The sequence below is a fragment of the Malus sylvestris genome, chromosome 5, assembly GCF_916048215.2.
Source record: "Malus sylvestris chromosome 5, drMalSylv7.2, whole genome shotgun sequence".
Classification (NCBI taxonomy): Eukaryota; Viridiplantae; Streptophyta; class Magnoliopsida; order Rosales; family Rosaceae; genus Malus; species Malus sylvestris.
This window is the reverse complement of record NC_062264.1, coordinates 25,596,532-25,616,009: the sequence shown is the minus strand read 5'-3', so window position 1 is coordinate 25,616,009 and position 19,478 is coordinate 25,596,532. Positions and strand designations below refer to the sequence as shown.

The following is a 19,478-nucleotide window of genomic DNA, read 5'->3' as shown; positions in this document are numbered from 1 at the left end:
TGATTGTGCACCAAGTGGGACGGTGATTCAGTTAAGTTCTTTTTTGAGCCTCGAGAGAACGAGGACTTCAAATTCAATGTAACTTCGTGTATGCTTGCCTGAAAAATAAATAAAAGTGAATAGAAACTAAAGCAAGAAATAGAATGTAACCATTTCATGATGGAATCAAGATTACAAACACTCATAGAAGTAAAAGTTAGGCCGATGGACTGAGCTATATAACTTGAAATGTAAGTTGACTAAAGTGTAAAGAAATTAGTAAAAATTTAGCATGATTCAAGTCATGAAGGGCAAGATAATGCTAGAGGAGTCCACCAAGATAACTACTGACGAATTAGACTTGGTACAAAATATGTTTCTTATAGAGGAAATCATGGTGGCAGAGTTGTAAAGTTTTAGATCTCAGAGATCGAAGTCAGTGTTTGTTTCGACTGAAGGCTTTTGAGATTGTAGTTGAAGAGTTAAGAGGTTTTTTTGTGGAAAAATAATTGGATTTGTTTCTAAAAAACTATTGGGTTAATTGAAGAATCATGCAAAATTTTTGTTTAATTGTAGAGGTTAACGAAGGTCCTGAGCTTGAAAGTCTCTGGTTCTATTTATAGGTAGGGGAGAAGGAACAACCTCGATCATATTGTTGAGTGGGACATGGGTAGATTGGTCATTTGGCGTTGACATTGATTGTAATTACTGATATAGGGCCTCTAGTTGTGTTTTGAGACAGTTCGCACAATCACAGTAGTGACCTCAGTGCATCGAATGACGCATATGTATGCATTTAAGGGGGCAAGATATTTTTGGGCCCTAATTGTTTGCGTGTCAAACGCACCTCGGAGAAAACCGTGTTCGAGATCTTAGACATGTTGGAAAGAAATGAGATGGCCGTCTAAGCCCTAATTTGGCCTTCGAAGTTGGTGGGCCAAAGTCGTGCGACTTTTGTGTAAATAAAAATGGATAGGGCCATAGCATGCCTTGTTTTTATTTGGAGGTATTTTGATATAGGTGCCTTATTTTTCAATTTCGTTGACTAAATCCTTTTAAGAATTTGATTAAACATTTTTTCTACAACTTTATTAGAGGGTACCTTTGATTGTATGATCATTTGATTATTTTGGTTCGTTTGATTACCTATAATATGGATACATTTGATTTTATGGTACATTTGGATTTCTTGTACATTTTGTTTCCTGTTACACTTAGAATCTAAACGTACCAAAAGTTGGTTAGTTTATTTTCAAATATACCATAGATATTAAATACGTTTTTTTATATAACTATACGTAAAATTTTAACAAATTAATGAAGTTTACTTATGAAAGTTTTAATAACATCTTTTTATGAAGGAAGAGACTAATTAAATATAATAATAATAATAATAATAATAATAATAAAAGTTATATTTTTATTAGTGATAATGAAGAAGTAGTTAAATTAACATATTTAATAAAGTTACGAATTTAAAATCCTTAAATTGTAAGAAATTAGTTGTTAGCTAGCTTAAGCAAATATAAATTAAATAAATAGAAAATTGCTAAATTGGCAATTGATTAAAGCATCTTAATCGAATTTTGTAAAAAAAAAAAGGATGTTTAATCTAAACAAGCTAAAAAAAAAAGAGATAGGATCCTCGCCGAAAGGGGTGGGTTCAAAAAATTGAAAACCGAAAAAAAAGGAGACCGAACACTGAATCAAAATCGAAAAACCAAAAACTAAAACGAAATTGAACCGAAAAAGAAAAAACCAAACTGAATCGAACCTTATTGGTTCGATTTCGATTTTGGAGGTTTAGAAATCGAACCGAACTGAACTAAATCGAATCCCTTTATATTTTATGAATGTATGCCCATGATGGTTTTTTTTTTTTTTGTGAAACTTTGTTGCCAAGTTTGAAACTAAGCCTATGACTTTTTCAAAGGAGCATACTTTGTTCAAATATGAAAGATATTTCATGGGTTATAGAGGAAAGTTTTGGAAGGCTTTAGAATTTGGATGAGTTTCTCTATTTATTTGTTTTTTTAATGGATACGGTGATCATTTTTCTTTGCAATTGAGGTTGTTGATAGAGTATGATTGGTTTATATAATCTTGTATATGTACAACTATCTTCCACCTTCTCACTTTCTTCATTTTCTTATTATTAGTCTAGCAATGCAAGCCTCTTTTCTAAATTTCATACTAAAAAAATGAAGTTTTATAAAATAAAACAATTCAATAAAAAACCAAAACCGAAATTGAACAAAACCAAATTGAAAAAAAAACAAAAAAAACTGAAGCGAAAAAAACCGAATCAAAGTTTCAGTTCGGGTTTGGAAAAAATCTAACTAAATGAAACTGAACCCACCCCTATTGTCGGATCCTTTAATCCTATCCTTTCATCATACATCGTGCGGTCAGAAATAATTTTAAATTACATTATTTAAAATTGAACACAAACAATACTTGACAAAAATTGACCGTAAAATGTAAAATAAACATCTATAATTAAAGAATTCCTGGAATTCTCACAAAGATAATCCGGGCGAAGATCCTATCTCAAAATAATTATAAGGAATTCTAATGGCTTATTATATTAACACCCCACATATTGTTGAATAAACCCACATACTTAATACACCCCATATTTATTTTTTCAATTAAAAATTATCTTATTATACCCCACATACTTTCCCAAAAAACGCTCATTTTCTACATACATTCCATATTTTTTACACACCCCACATTCTTCAAATCTTATAATACTCATTTTTAATTTTTATAATATAAATTGACTTTGGAGTAAACCCAAACATCCTATGTGATTGATGTGGAGAGAAGAAAATAGTCACTTGAGAGGTGCCAATTGAACTGAATGAGTTATATTGCAGTAATTCACCATTAAATGGAATGAGTTATGTTGTTGTAATTCACCATTGAAAACGGTGAGAACTTCCTAAGAGAGAAGCCTTCAGATAATCGGGTTTTTTGGGAATTGTAAACAAATGTTAGTATTAAATCAATCAATAATAGGCTTGGGTAGTATAGTTTCTTAGGAAATCACAAGCAGATATGTGGGACTAATCTCCTTTGAAATCAAAATCAGATAATAAAACAATGCAGATAGTTGGGTTAGGGTTTTGTTTAACAAAGGAGAGTGAGAGGTTTTGATATGAATAAGATAAATAATATGTTAAAAGTGATTTAGGGTGTGTTTAGAATTATTTTTTTTAAAACCTAATAAGATCGAAATTGTCATTACATAATAAAATATATAAGTTATTTAACATTAAATTTTAATCTAGAGTGTATTCAACATTTTGTGGAATGTTAATAAAAAAATCCATTCTAATTACTCTTTTATTTATGGTCCAAACACGTAACCAAACAATTTAAATAGTAGTGCGTGGAAATTGAGAAGATGCAGATGTTTTATTTATGGCCCAATCACATCAACAAACAATTTAAATAGGGATAGTACTTGGGTACACACTGACTATCTTATAAAAAACGACACGTGTCATTTTGAAACTGTACACATCTAAAATTCACGTCGGCAAGAAATTATTTTTAATTACATCCTCCCATTTATTAATGCATACGGTATAAAATCAAAAGCATAGTGACTGATATCCAACACGTTCAGAAATGGGAAAGCAGGTGGCCATTGTAGGGGCTGGGATTAGTGGCCTCCTTGCCTGCAAGTACACAATTTCAAAGGGATTTCAACCTATTCTGTTTGAATCTACGAGCAGCATTGGAGGTGTGTGGACCAAAACTGTTGAGTCTACCAAGCTCCAAACTCCTAAACCGGTCTACCAATTCTCAGATTTTCCATGGCCATCTTCAGTGGAAGAGGACTTTCCTAGCCAGCATCAAGTTTTGGATTACATCCAATCATATGCTCAACATTTTGACTTGCTTAAGCACATCAAATTCGACACCAAAGTGTGTGGGATTGAGTATGAAGGTGCATCTGAGGATGAGATGCAAGCTTGGAGTCACTGGGGTGGAACTGGTGAGCCTTTCAGCTCCAAGGGGAAATGGAAAGTTGCAGTAGAAGACAAACATAGCCGTTCAACGGAGGTGCCTTCTTATTTTTACATGCATAGATATATGTATACTTCCTTTCGAGTTTAATTATGTTATGCTTTCATACTGTCAATTTTTAAGTCATACTGATCTGATTATGCATAAGCAGGTTTACCTTGTGGACTTTGTGATCCTCTGCATCGGCCGGTTTAGTGATGTTCCAAACATTCCTGAATTCCTTTTCAACAAGGGGCCAGAAGCATTTCATGGGGAGGTTATACACTCAAAGGACTATGCCGCAATGGATTACGAAAGAGCGCGTAACTTCGTGAAAGGAAAGAGTGTAACAGTTGTTGGATTTCAGAAATCTGCACTGGACATTGCAATGGAGTGTTCGAACACAAATGGTAACTAGTTTCGTGAAAATTAATTGATTGTCACATGGCATGTACCCAGAATATTGTGATCATTTTGTTCATAGTTTGTACCTATTCCTCTTAATTAATCAGTTGGTTTGCAGGGATTGAACATCCATGCACAGTAATTTACAAGACAGAGCATTGGACTGTTCCTGACTATCTTCCATGGGGTGTGCCCCTGGCATACCTATACCTTAATCGCTTCTCGGAGCTTTTGATTCATAAGCCTGGTGAAGGCATTCTACTTGGTCTCCTTGCAACAATTCTTTCACCTCTGGTAAACTTTTTTATATTTATTTTCTATGAATCTTTTATAAGCAATCATGTTAGTAGGTTAAATAGTTAGTTGTTAGGGGAGAGAAATCAGTGAGGATCAAACCCTCGACGTGGTGCATAACATGCTTACTTTCCACCACTCCGGTAAAGCATCATTAGCTTATTTTTTATGAATTTAGTATTAATCAATTTGTAAAAAGAGGAGTTTATTAAGAATATATTTGGTGAATTTTAACAGAGATGGGGATTTTCAAAATTTGTTGAAAGCTACATAACTAAGAAGCTTGGGTTGGCCAAGTACGGAATGGTACCTAAGCATAGTTTTCTTCAAGAAATCAGTTCTTGTCTGCTCTCAACAATACCAGAAAAGTTCTACGATCGAGTCCAAGAGGGAAGCATCATACTGAAAAAATCCCCCAGCAGCTTGAGCTTCGACCAGGAAGGCATTTTGGTTGAAGGGGAAGCATCCCCTTTGCAGACAGATTTGGTGATACTCGCTACTGGGTTTAGAGGTGATAAAAAGCTCAAAGACATCTTTGTGTCTCCTACCTTTCAGGATTATATAGCTGGTTCGCCGGAGGCCATATTACCCCTCTACAGGTTAGCTCCTTTGAAAGCACAATGGGGCAAGTTTATGCTAAATATACCACATTTGTTGATCACTTCTCTCACATAACTCTAGTCCGAGTCCCATCTATCTAGCTAGGTCTTAATTTTGTGAGACATGTGATCAGTAATGCGGTGTGCACATGTAGATTTATTTGGTCGTTTTATTAACTGCTGCAACATTTAAATATGATGGCTCATTTTCAATCAGGGAATGCATACATGGACGAATTCCACAACTAGCCGTAATCGGATTTTCTGAGAGTGTTTCAAACTTGTAAACATCCGAGATGAGATGCAGGTGGGTAGCTGAGCTTCTTGCAGGCACATTTACGTTACCAAGCATAAAAGAGATGGAGAAAGATGTGAACAAATGGGACGGATTTGCAAAGCGATACGCCGGCAACTACTATCGGAGATCATGCAATGGTACCCTTCATATATGGTACAATGACCAGTTGTGCAAGGACATGGGATGGAACCCTAAAAGAAAGAAGGGACTATTCGCTGAATTATTTGAGCCTTATGGACCATTGGATTATGCTCCATCTTAAAATATCCCTAGTGCGTTGACTTAAAAAATAATTCTACCTTTTCTTTTCTTTCAAATAAGTGTAACGTAAAAGGTTACACCAGTTGTAAGTTACTATGTAATAATAAGAATTTTTGATATATTTGATTAGCCCACTCTGTTTTTATTTTGCTGATATTCACTATTCACGTTTTTAGATTTTTGTGGCAGAATCTTTTTACATCTGCTATGATTATTTCTCCCTCCACCAAGTCATCCCTATTTCAATTTCGACATAAAACAAAATGCATTGAAATAATCTGCCCATTCTGTGAAATACACTGGAACTGTGCTGCCCCTTTTTATTTGACCTTTTATTTTAACTTTTTATTCTATATAAATAATTTGTAGTTTACGTTTTATTTAGAGAATTGTTATTAGCATTCTAAAAATCTCATTTTACATTCTTTACAAGTGTATTTTTCTTTCTAATAATAGAAAGTTTGAAATGTCAAATGAAATTTTTAGAATACTAATAACAATTCCCTTTATTTAAAAACATTTTAAATTTTAGTTGGCTGATGGAAGAAAGTCAGAAATTCAAGTGAGGGCGTACAAAGAAAAAGGGGTCCATTGATAAAATTGAGTGTGGTTACTTTATTCTAATTCATTAATAGTTAGCAATTGAGAGACATTGAGAGACATTGAATCAATGAGCCAGTTGATAACACTCTAAGACCAACACTATGAATATCAGAGAAGAACCAGAAAACTGAGAAGAAAGAAGGAAAGAGAGAAATGAAGAATAAGGAAATTGTATTGATCTTTAGAATTGACTAACTGAATTACAATATGTGTTCACTGCTATTTATAAACCAACATACAGTCTTAGTTAGCAAGCTTTCTCTTTTAACTAACTAACTAACTAACTATAAACTGTTTTGATATTCTAACCGTTGATTGAAGTAATGAGCTGGCACTCCATCTAACCATTGATCCATCTCAGTCAACATCCCCCCTCAATCGTGGCTGGGGTACTCAGCCTAAGATTGTAACAGTGTCGAAGAAAAGCTGGACTGTGCAAACCTTTTGTAAGAACATCGGCAGTTTGATCCTCAGTTGGAATGTACACCACTTCTAGATCTCCTTGTTGAACACGTTCACGCACAAAATGAAAATCCGTGTCAAGATGCTTTATGCGAGAATGAAATACAGGATTCGCAGTAAGAGCTATGGCAGACATATTATCGCAATGAATTGTAGGAGGTGAAGACAAAAACACTTCAAGATCCTTCAGTATTCCCCTCACCCAAGCAACATCAGCTGCAGTGTGAGCAAGAGCCTTATATTCAGCCTCTGTTGAACTCCTCGAGACTGAGCATTGTTTCTTTGATTGCCAAGACACGGGATTGTTACCCAGATACACGACATAGCCTGTTATCGACCTTCTAGTGTTGATATCAGCCGCCCAATCAGCATCGGAAAACGCAGTTAATGTTGTTTCCTTAGCTGCTGAATATAGAACGTGTTCAAGGCACACAACATCATGGGATTCTATATTCAGCAGCTAAGGAAACAACATTAACTGCGTTTTCCGATGCTGATTGGGCGGCTGATATCAACACTAGAAGGTCGATAACAGGCTATGTCGTGTATCTGGGTAACAATCCCGTGTCTTGGCAATCAAAGAAACAATGCTCAGTCTCGAGGAGTTCAACAGAGGCTGAATATAAGGCTCTTGCTCACACTACAGCTGATGTTGCTTGGGTGAGGGGAATACTGAAGGATCTTGAAGTGTTTTTGTCTTCACCTCCTACAATTCATTGCGATAATATGTCTGCCATAGCTCTTACTGCGAATCCTGTATTTCATTCTCGCATAAAGCATCTTGACACGGATTTTCATTTTGTGCGTGAACGTGTTCAACAAATTCATTGCAAGAAGTGGGACATGCAGTACATGATTCAATACAAAAGTATGAGTATCAGTAATAAGTTTAGATACACCAATGTTTTTGACAAGCAAACCTTCTCCATTTCCTATTGTGATTTTCGAGTCACCATTGTAAGGAGTGACTTGGTTAATATGTTCAAGATTAGCTGTCATGTGATGACTTGCACCTGTGTCAACTACCCATGTATCGGCATTAGAAAACCCATGAATACTTGGAGCTGCTTGTGTTGAAATGGATGACTGAGCTGCCATTCCCACAGGTGTTGGATTCAATGACTGAGGTGGAGGAGGTCCTTGATAAGAATAATTGTTCCTGTGATAGCATTGTATAGCCGTATGTCCTTTCTTGCCACAGATTTGACAAAAAACTGGCCCCTTGAATACTTGATCACTGTCAGTCCTATAGTAACAATTTGGTGCAGTATGACCCCTTCTTGAACAAATCTGACACTCTGGAGATATAGCAGCCTTGTAATTTGTATTACCATGCCAATTACTTCCTTGTCGAAAACCACTTCCACCTGGCAGAGCGTTAGAACTACCATACTGACCTTTTTGATTGTCAACTGACCCATTGGAACTAGTTGAACCATTAGAATCATTGAAACCATAAGATCTATTCCCAAAATTAGAATAGGACCTGGTATTGTTATTAGGACCATTGAACCGCCTGTTATTGTTGAAGTTCGATCTCTGTTGAAAAGATCTCCCACCATTGCCAGTAAAACCGAATCCACCATTAAAACTGCTTGAACCATTAAATCTCTGTGAATGAGAACTTTCACCTTGTTCAAATGACTGATAACCGCCTTGACTTCCTTGATTATGTGTTGAATCACCACGAACATACATAGCTGACATTGGCCCAGCAATATTAGTCAATCTTGTTTCAAGAGAACCCTCAACTCCAATCAATTGAGCCCTGAAATCCTTTAGAGATATAGATGTATCTCGAGCAAGAATTATAGTTTTAATGACTTCATACTCTGGTGGCAGCCCTGATAACACCGCAATCATCAAATCATTCTCAGTAATCCTCTCCCCTGCAGCTACAAGTTGATCTTTAATAACCTTCAGTCTCAGCAAGAATTTATCAACCGATTCAGACCCTTTTTGAGCAGTGTGAAATTCAGTTTTTAACTGATTGATCCTCACTACAGAAATAGAAGCAAATCTTTCTTGTAAACTTTCCCAAGCTTCTTGTGCAGTCTTGCATCCTATCACATGATCCATAACTTCATCACTAAGAGTAGCAATGAGTAAGCTCAGTAACGCCAAATCTTTCTGTATCCATTGTTTATAAGCTTGAGTAATCTCCTTTGTAACACCTCCTTCAGGCGTAATACAATACTTTGGTGGACATTGTGATTCCCCAGTAAAGAAATCAAACAGATCATACCCACGAAGAACAGAAGAAAACTGATAATTCCATTTGACAAAATTATCTTCTTGCAATTTTACAGTAATCATACCAAGTAACCCTTCAATCTTGACTGAATTCATAGCCATTGTAAAACAAAACTAACACTCAACAATCAACAAACTTCTGAATCTTTATACACAAAACACACTTCACACTGCTGGCTTCGGCCTTTTTTATGCAGTACACAACTCAACAATCAACCATTTTCATTCTTTCAATCTTCAACACTTTGACAATCAACAATCTTTGAACTAAAAAAAAAATCTCACCACCAATTACAATCATTTCACACCCAGCAAAGCATATATTTCACAGCGACATTTCATCAAACAGTTCATCTACAACTTCAAGAACAGAAAAATACAATCGAAAAACAAAAATACCAGATTCCAGAAACTCCCCAGTAATCATCTCAGTCGGCCTGATACACAAAACTGCAACGGAAGAATCCCAAGCGATCGTTCTGAGCTCTGGATACCATGATAACACTCTAAGACCAACACTATGAATATCAGAGAAGAACCAGAAAACTGAGAAGAAAGAAGGAAAGAGAGAAATGAAGAATAAGGAAATTGTATTGATCTTTAGAATTGACTAACTGAATTACAATATGTGTTCACTGCTATTTATAAACCAACATACAGTCTTAGTTAGCAAGCTTTCTCTTTTAACTAACTAACTAACTAACTATAAACTGTTTTGATATTCTAACCGTTGATTGAAGTAATGAGCTGGCACTCCATCTAACCATTGATCCATCTCAGTCAACACCAGTCTCAGTGTATTTCTAACTAACTGATACGAAAAGTGCCTTTCTTGTCAGAGTTTTTGTTTATGGTATCATGTGAGTTTGATTATGATGAGCAATTAAAGATTGCTTCAAGTACGTAAATAACTATATTATCTTTTAAACGTTATTTGCACAGAGGTCGATCTCGTGCAAAGAAGATATATGAAGCAGCTGTGAATACAACGAAACACAACCTAACGCTTCTTGTTTATAAAAAATTTGCACACTTCTGAGACAAACCTTAAGCTCACAAGAGATAACGATAATGCTCAAGATTGTCTAGAAACTGAACTCCAGAAATAAGTTTCTAACATTAGTACTTTTGGTCAAAGATGGAGGAAGGAAAATTATGCTATTGGTTCTTCATTTTTACAAAAATCTTCTAGAAGTTAAGGTGACCATCTAAATTGGTTAAACAACCATTCAAATAGGCCTGCATGCATCTGTTCAAGGAGCATTCAAATAGGCATAAATTTGTTCAAACTTCTTGAATAATTAAAAGATACATTTTCATTTGACTCCTGCCTCTCTAAGAAGTGTTTGCACCTAAAATATGAACAATTTTACTTGATTTGTTTAAAGCCAAAATATGACATTTTGGGAGATTAGTGTGCAAATAGACTAAAAGTTGCATTTGGGAATGTTTCTCCTTATGGTTTGAAGCGGTGGCTTTATTGCAAGTAAAATGTTGGCAAACTTGGGAGATGGACATGTGGAGAAAAGAAGCCAACTTGCTTCTTATAAATATTAATCCATTGCAAGTGAGATTAATGGACAGATGGTGGAAAACCAACTTGCTTCTTTTAATATTATTTCATATGCAAGTTGGCAATGGAGCTTCTCTGCACAGGTTCAATGTCATTAGCAAATTGGCTCTCTCAGTTCTCTATATAAAGAAGCAGAGGCAAAAGGATTATGGACACTTAACCAATCAATCAAACAATTCAACTCAATTCAAGCTATGTACCCTTTTTAATACTTCAATTCTGCAAAAGCCTTGTATTTCCTTTTAAAGCTCTGCTCTTCTTCCGAGTAGTATCGATTTCCTTGTATTCTGATTTACATTTATGTTCCTAATGTATTTACTCATTTCACTTACAGTATTTACGTCTCCAATGCACTCGCACTTACTTTCTTTACTTTCCTCTACCAGCTACACTTTCAGCAAACTTGTCATTTACATATTGTTATATTTCTCTACATAAGTAAAGTCCTTATCATTGAGGCAAAGAAAGAACTTTGATTTGAGCCACTCCCACTCAATGGCGCAATCTCTTGGTTAAAAATCGAATTCAGGCTCAATCTCAATCATTCAAACCCCGTCTCCTAGTGGCAACAAGTAGTGTCACGATCGCAATCACCAGTATGCTGTTCGAGTAAATTATCGGCATGCAAGCCAGGTCCATGGCAAAATTAGGGGGCGAAAAAAAAGGACATCATTTTAATGAACTTAATCTTATTTATGAATATTGCCTACATATATGCACGAAATTCAAATGCATTGGAGTCCAATAATCACTTCATGTTGATTCAATTCTAGTACAAAATTCCAACCCAATGATACGGCCAACCAATTGCCGGGAACAGAAATCCGACCCGTCTCCGTATCATGACCCAACAGTTGCCTTTGTATTTTTATAAACAAAATTTCAACCCTTCCAATCACAGTCAGGCTTTCCACTTACCATCACCCACATTACATCTCAATGACCATTGCCACCACCACCCATCACCACTATTGGGACCATCATGCCGCGGCCGCCACCACTCGCCACTACCATCGTTATCATATATGTGGAGTAAAAATTAATCCCAAAAATTATGGAACTAACACGTGGATTATTTTTTCAAGAAAGACAAGATTACCCCTATTAAATGAGCAGGAAGCATTCTCATTCACCATGCACAACTGAGGTAGAGCAAACAGAGAACCACGACTGCTCAAGGCACCTGTGCCCGTAGGAAAAGTCAAAGATATTTAACATTTATGATAGAGTAATTACTTTTTCCTATCATAAATACATTACTAATCAGAGAAGACCTCTTTCAAGTAAGTAATCATAATTTCATTTATTTAGGATATTTACCTAATTACTCCAAGATATTATTTACACAAATATCTTGGAATATTTCCACTTAAATACAAACCTAAGGGGCCGGCCACCCCTAAACCTTAGAAGGCCGGCCCCCTCTCCTCTTCTCTCTTGTAAATATCCACTTTATATCCAAAATTCAGAAAGCCTTTCACTATATAGAAAAGGTAAACACTCATTCTCCCAAAATTTATGACTTGTAAGTGAGAAGTTAAAGTTTGATTCTCGCCAAAGGCAAATTTGAAGGGAAATTTTGAAAAGTAGCCAATTTTAGAGGCACGAATTGAATTTTAGCCAAAGTTTCTAACTTCTTATGATTCTAACCAAAAACCCAAATGAAAAGTCTTAATTACCCTTAGCAATCCATATCCTTTCCGTTCTGAGGTGTAGGCGACAGTATTACTTAGCCTGATTTATGTGTAGGCCACCCGGAAAACAGTCTTGGCTCCGACTTTGGCCTCTTAGTTCTTTGTCATCGTCTAAGTTGATAATTGCAGACTACTTAACTAAGCAGGCACATGTATGCCATTGAACAGAAAGAACATGAATGAGTGGTACCCAGCACTACCTTTCATGTTTGGTTTGCAAGAAAATTAAGAAATTTTGAAGGATATTTCATAAGTCTCCTTTATTTGGAATTCTATATGATCATGTCTTTATATGTGTGAGTGTGTTACTTGCAGTTTGGATTTAGCGTTTTCTTTTTTTGGGTTTTGTGATGTGTTCTGCATTGTGAAGTGACAGGGAGGAGTGCTTTCTTTAAAATTGGACATTGTGTGTGTTTCAGTGACTTCTTGTTTGGATACAAGGTTTTCCTTTTCTGGGTTTTGTGTTGGGTGACTTCTTGTTTGGATACAAGGTTTCATTTTCTGTGTTTTGTGTTGGGTTCTGTAATGTGAAGTGATAGAACAGAGTTTTCTCTAAATTTGGGGAATTTCTATTATTATGGGTAATTAAGACCTTTTACTTGTGTTCTTGGTTAAAATTATAAGAAGTTAGTAAGTGTGATTAAAATTCAATTCGTGCCTCTAAAATTGGCTATTTTTCAAAATTTCCCAAATTTGAACTACATTATTGCTAGCCCATTGTGAGGCTAATCTCACTCCCTACTCTTAGTGTAAATAATATCGTTTGTTAAAAAAAAAAAGCATCGGATGTCCTTTGACCAACCTCTCCCCCCTCCATTCATCGTGGATGCATGAGGTTTTTGGTCTTTGACCAAATGTGTTGATTGTTTTGCAAATGCAATTTCGTCAATCAAAGGAAGGCGAAAATTTGCATCGACAATCTCCGCCGCCGTCACTCCCATCATCATTGTAAAGCAAAAAATATTCCAAAAAGTCATGAAGGCGACACGTCGACTTTTCAGTGAAAAAGACAAGATTACCCTCGAGGCCACCGGGATTCCCACGTGCATGCAACAGACAATAACGGCTCAATCAAGGAAGAATCAAGGGTGATCAATATGATATTTATTCAAATCCCTCTCATCACTCCTCATCAATCCCTTATTGATTTTATTCAAAAGGTAACTCCCGAAACTTCCTATTTAATTTAGAAATAATTGCCATGTTAATTGCACCTCTCTTATAAACCTTTCTTATCTCACTAAAATGTTAAGCCATTTGCTATCCACAAACTCCTAAACACATTTTTTTTTCTTTTCAGAATTCTAACTTTGGCATCGGAGATTCTTCGGCCAAAACTCCCCCCATTCATCGTGGGCACATGAGGCTTTTAGCCTTAATCTTAGGTGTTATTATTTTGCATGTGCCTTTTTTGTCAAAGAAGAAGATGACGGAAATTTGCATCCACAAATTGGTGCTTTCATTGAGAGTTTGATTCACACACTCGAAGAAGGCTCTCGCATTCAAAGTTTCTTATTTCTCATTTGTTCGTAAATTTTTCGTACTTTCTTATTCCTAGAATTTTTAATTCTTTGAATAAAGGCAAGGGAAAAATACAATGACGGGAAATTCAGAAACCATGATGAATGAAACTTTCTACGTTCAAAGATCCAGATCAAATGATGGAGGATGAGACATAGCCCCACCACGACGATCCACGAGGCTCAACGCGACGGCAAGAGGAGCAATTTTACCACCATGGAGTACCATCACCATGGCAGTCACGGGGACCACCGTGGTAAAGGGGAGTGGGCCAGCTCCTTGGCAGCAAGCTCACGGATAGCAAGGAGCAATTACACCAGCAGCCCATGAGCCAGCCCAAGCCTGCATGCCTCTACTTAGTGGTTTGCCCAAGCAGCTGCGGCAGATGGAACAGCCCAGCATTCTCGGGCCCAAGGCTAGTGCGAGCCTAGCGCATTCCACAGCAGAGCCTAGGCCTAGCACCCACGTACACGACACGCGAAGCAGCCTATGCACGTGGCCCACCTAGCAGCCTAACCAGTCCAAGATCAGTTTAACCATCCTGGCTTCTGATTTTTGGATCGACGATTAAACTGGGGGTATTTTCACCTCATTTCTCCGCAAATTTGACATTTTCTAACTAAAATCTCACTCTCAGAGTCCATTACACTTCCACTACTCAAGGAGATGCATACCATCCAGGCTCTTCCAACCCAAATGGTGAACAATACTTGTCCCGACAAGTCATAGAATTGACAAGCGCCATCACTCAACAAATCACCTTGGTGAATCAACTTTTGTAGCGCACCGAGATGCAGCGTGCCCCAAACGAGGTGTTCCAAAGTAGGACAAAGGTAGATGACGAACCTCTTCAGCAGCGTCCCAACAAGCAGCCCCTTGACCAGCCACGAACCGAGCGTTCAGGCAGTGTACACTCCTAATTGGGCATCCGAGATAACGTATACTCTCGTCTTAGCACGCGGAGGAATGTGCACTCTTGGTTAAGCCCATGGACAAGCATACACTCACGGTTGGGTCATACTCCGATAATCAACATGAGCAACCTTCCAAGCAAAGTGTTTATTCGCGGCAATATGAACAAAGAACACGATGGACAAAGAGAAGCAGTCACTCAACCTAGTTCAAGTTTAATCGACAGCCTATAAGTAATTCGCTTGCTTGCTATGAACGTACCACATACACTGCAGCCTCGATATAGACGAGCCGAGCACATGGAAGAACAGTCTAGACAAGCAGATCACGATCAGGGGCAGCTGAGAGCTCCGCTACCCTAACAAAAGAAAAATTTAGGAAGAAGTAGAAAGGCTCTTGACCAAGCAATTACGTGATTTCTAACGTTACGAGGTCATTGACGAGGTACTACAACGGGACATAACCAACATAAGCAGGTCATCCTTCACGGACGAGATCGAGCAAGCAGAACCTCCATGTAAATTTAGCATGCCACATTTCACATCTTCAAATGATATAGAGACCCGGAGATGCACCTAAAACACTACCAAAGTGCAATGTCCATCGAAACAATGACACTCTCATGTGCAAGATATTCACCACCACTTTATAAGGTGAGGCGCAAGATTGGTTCCACACTCTGCCGCCACAATCCATCTGGAGTTTCGATGAACTTTCTTTGGTTTTCACCAAAAAGTATTCATCATATCGCTCAATCAAGAAGAAGTCCGACCACTTGTTCAACGTCAAGAAAAACCCAAAAGAGTCATTCTGCTACTATATGAAGAGGTTCAAAGTAACAAAGGCTTAGTAATGGCAGCATTCACAAATGGTCTTCCCACTAAGCACCGTTTATTTAAAAAATTGATCGTGGAAAAAGAAATGACCCTTTCAGCTTCGTATGCTTTGGTGGATAAGCATGCACTATGGGATAAGGCTAAGCAGTCTAGCATAAATGAGTGAGAAAAAAGCACATGAATCGTTCTCAGATCATAGAAGACTCAGCACCTGAAACATTCACCAAGTTCACAACTTCAATCAGCCAGATTTTCCATAAGCTCAAAAACGAACCTTGGTTTGAACTACCGTCACCCTTGAAGGGCGATCTTACTAGCTGGATCAGAAAAATTATTGTGCATTATGTTGATGCACAAAATCGGAAGGTCTTGGAACAACATAAATCCGACCGTGAATCTGCAAGAAAGTAAAGAACACAAGATGTATTGTGGTTCACCCCAATGTTTGGGCTACGTCCACACTAATGTTGATATTGTTTCACTCTGAGTGGTGAATATACAAAAAAGCTAGAGGCAGTGTGCTCTCTAGCCTATTTTCTGTGTTTGCCATTTCTGAGATGTTTTCTTTATTCCCATGGCCTAAACCTTGACCTCCCATAATGAGAAGAGTGAAGAGTCCTTTTATAGAATAAGGGCTCCTCACTTATTACATATTTGCCCCTTCATTTATTGCATAATTACATTTAAGTCCCCTGAGTATTTATACGAGGTCTAAATATGGAGACCCTAAATATGGTACAAACAGTAGTCCCCCAAGTCTTCAATCAAGAGTCTTTTGGCTGGAGAATTGAAATTCAGTCCATGTGTGGGCTGAAGTAACTAGATGTCGTCTAGAACTAATACTCAATATGAGGCGATGCTCAATGTGAAATATGCTCAACTAGAAGTAACACATGTTGCGAGGCTGCTCGGCTTGTGGCTTATGTTTCCTTGGTTGGCTCGGCTTATGGCGTTGAAGGTGAGGGAGTCCCTTTTATAGAATAAGGTCTCGCTCCTCAATACATAAATGATGGGTTAGAGTTGATGTTCGCGGCGAGGCGGTTGCTCAGCAGGCGGCGATGCTCTCTAATGATGGTGAGGGAGTCCCTTTTATAGAATAAGGGTTCGCTCCTCAATACATAAGTGATGAGCCAAGAGTCTCTCTCTAATAAAGGTGATGGAGTCATTTTTATAAAATAAGGGTTCGCTCCTCAATACATGAATAATGGGTGCTCTTTAATGAAAGTAAAGGAGTCCCTTTTATAGAATAAGGGTTCGCTCCTCAGTACATAAATAATGGGCTAAGTCCCCCAAGTATTTTTCATTAGGCCCAGTTGCGGAAGCCCAATATATGGTACATAGTGTAGTCCCCCAAGTCTTCAGTTAATAAAGTCTGTTGGCTGGAGACTTCAAATTCAATCCATGTGTGGGCCGAAGTGGCAGTTGTTCGGAAGCGGTCTTTGTATACCATGCACTGAAACTTTGTAGGTGAAGCTTTGAAAGTGAAATTTTATAGGTGAGGCTTTGAAAGTGAAGCTTTGAAGCTGGAGCTTTGGTAAATGAAGCTTTGAAGTCGGAGCTTTGTAAATGAAGCTTTCAAAGCTGGAGCCTTTGTAAATGAAGCTTTCGAAGCTGGAGCTCTTGTAAATGAAGCTTTCGAAGCTGAAGCTCTGTAAATGAAGCTTTCGAAGCTAGAACTCTCGAAGCTGAAGCTCTGTAAATGAAGATTTCGAAGCTGGAGCTCTATAAATGAAGCTTTCGAAGCTAAAACTCTCGAAGCTGAAGCTCTGTAAATGAAGCTTTCAAAGCTGGAGCTCTGTAAATGAAGCTTCGAAGCTAGAACTCTGTAAATGAAGTTGTAAACACGGAAATTCCTGCGATGAACGAGACAAGAACACGTGTACAAAATTATATTTGTATTGATGATTTAGGGGTTACAATCTCTTCTACAAATTTAGCCTCTGATTCTATCTTTGTAATGGGTGGATTTGATGTTGTTAGTCCAAATAGCCATCGGGGCTTGATGTTGTGATAAACAGTTGTGTGGATTTGTTGACGTCATTGATCCAAAGGGCCGTTGGGGCTTGATCTAGGGATGAACGAATGATGAATGATGAACACTTTCTTCAAGGGCAGTCAGGGCTTGATCTTGAATTAGTGGAAGTTCTTCAAGGGCCATTGGGGCTTGATTTTGAATGAGGATTTGACAAAGAATGAAAAGAGCTTTCTTGATCCTTCGGGATTTGCTTGGGAGCTTTGGAGTTTCAAAGCTTTAAGGTTTTGGTGTGAGGTGAATTGGTTATGAATTGGTGTCCAAAATGAATGCCTTGGCCTTCTATTTATAGACTTCCAAAACTTGATTTTTTGGATTTAAATAATCAGATGAAATAAATCATTTCTGCTAGGTGTTGACACGTGTCTTGTTTGATGACTTTTCCGATTTATTTTGATTTTTCGTTTAGTCACATGCTATGTGTAAAATTTATGTGACACATGAATGTTGAAATTTTAATTATTGATCAACATTTATTTCACCGAAATTTCGATGTCTACAAATGCCCCCACTTCAAGGCGCTCAAATACATGTGATGTAGAAGATGCGTTTTGAAGTCCTTTACTGCAGATGTCGATCCAAGGGCCGTTGAGGCTTGATCTTGAACTGGGTTGGTAATTTCTTCAAGGGCTTTCCACATACTTAATCTTGAACTGGATTTGATTCAAGGGTGGTGGACACTTGATCTTGAATCGGACTTGTGATTTCTTTAAGGGCCGTTGAGGCTTGATCTCGAACTTAAACATGACCACGAGCAGTTTCAGGACATGCATGCTTTGAAAGATCAAGGAAGTTCGCAGCATTTTCATATGAACCCTGAGCAGTTTGGTTGACAGTATGATCTTCAAGGGTTATTGAGACTTTGCTCTTCGGCGACAATGCCAGCGAAAGGTTGTTGAAGCTTCTCGAGCTCTTTGATTATAGTGACGACGGCAGGCTTGGATTTGACTTAGACTCCTTCATCTGGATTATGCAGTTTGGTCGAGAAGGGTGTCCTGCCATAATGATTTGTTCCAGCTCATCGTGCTGCATTCTTCTCTGCTTGTTTCTTTCGCCTAACCGAAGTGGTGCGTAACCCTTTGCCTTTAAATGGTCCTTCAGAGCATCACTTTTCAGCCACTCATCCATGCTTGGCAGCTTCAGTGTAAAGAGCCAGCACCATATCAACTGTCTTGAAGTATTTGCTGAGGTAATTCGAGACTCGTCAATAGTTGAAGATAAACACTCGAGAGCAACGCTAGGTAAGCAACCAGGCAAAGGTTCCGGGAAATCAGTTCCCAATCGGAGGTTTGATTTCGAGTCCGACTGATTGCTTTCTTTCTCCTTGTTCTGCAGGCAAGAGCAAGGGCAAGGGAAAAGATATGGGGAAAGCATGATATGAGATACCTTTGCTTTCGACCTTGATGATATGAGATACTTTTGCTTTTGAAGAAGTAGCGGATGATCAGCACATGTATTTGTTGCGCTTGTCTCCACATGCTTCGATGCATCATTTTCACTTGCCTCTTCTGTTTTCCAGGCAGGTGTGGTATCTTCTCTAGAAGCATAAGATGTTGAGATAATGGGTACTTCGAAAGCAGTGCTAGGTGAGCAATCAGGAAAGGTTCCAAGCAGTCGGTTCCTTACCAGGAGCTTGAGTGGAGGTTCCGACATATTGCTTTCTTTATCCTTGTCTTTGCAGTGAAGAGGGAGGACAAAGAAAATGATAGGGAGAAAGCATGCTATGAGATACTCTT

General features: G+C 37.9%; 1 protein-coding gene across 1 annotated transcript; it reads left to right on the top strand.

Moving 5' to 3' along the window:
- The first annotated feature begins 3,574 nt into the window (after nt 1-3,574).
- LOC126624512 (probable flavin-containing monooxygenase 1) lies at nt 3,575-6,012 on the top strand. The gene is made up of 5 exons (XM_050293577.1): nt 3,575-4,056; nt 4,172-4,409; nt 4,523-4,698; nt 4,936-5,297; nt 5,515-6,012. The coding sequence occupies exons 1-5, from the start codon at nt 3,619-3,621 to the stop codon at nt 5,582-5,584; spliced, it is 1,284 nt and encodes a 427-aa protein (XP_050149534.1). The 5' UTR covers nt 3,575-3,618; the 3' UTR covers nt 5,585-6,012.
- Nucleotides 6,013-19,478: the final 13,466 nt, after the last annotated feature.

What these genes read in the sequence shown, in the direction of transcription:
- LOC126624512 (XM_050293577.1), top strand. Translation starts at nt 3,619, where the DNA reads ATGGGAAAGCAGGTGGCCATTGTAGGGGCTGGGATTAGTGGCCTCCTT. An exon ending in CAACAATTCTTTCACCTCTG is followed by an intron (nt 4,699 to 4,935) that starts GTAAACTTTTTT and finishes GAATTTTAACAG; the next exon opens with AGATGGGGATTTTCAAAATT. An exon ending in GCCATATTACCCCTCTACAG is followed by an intron (nt 5,298 to 5,514) that starts GTTAGCTCCTTT and finishes ATTTTCAATCAG; the next exon opens with GGAATGCATACATGGACGAA.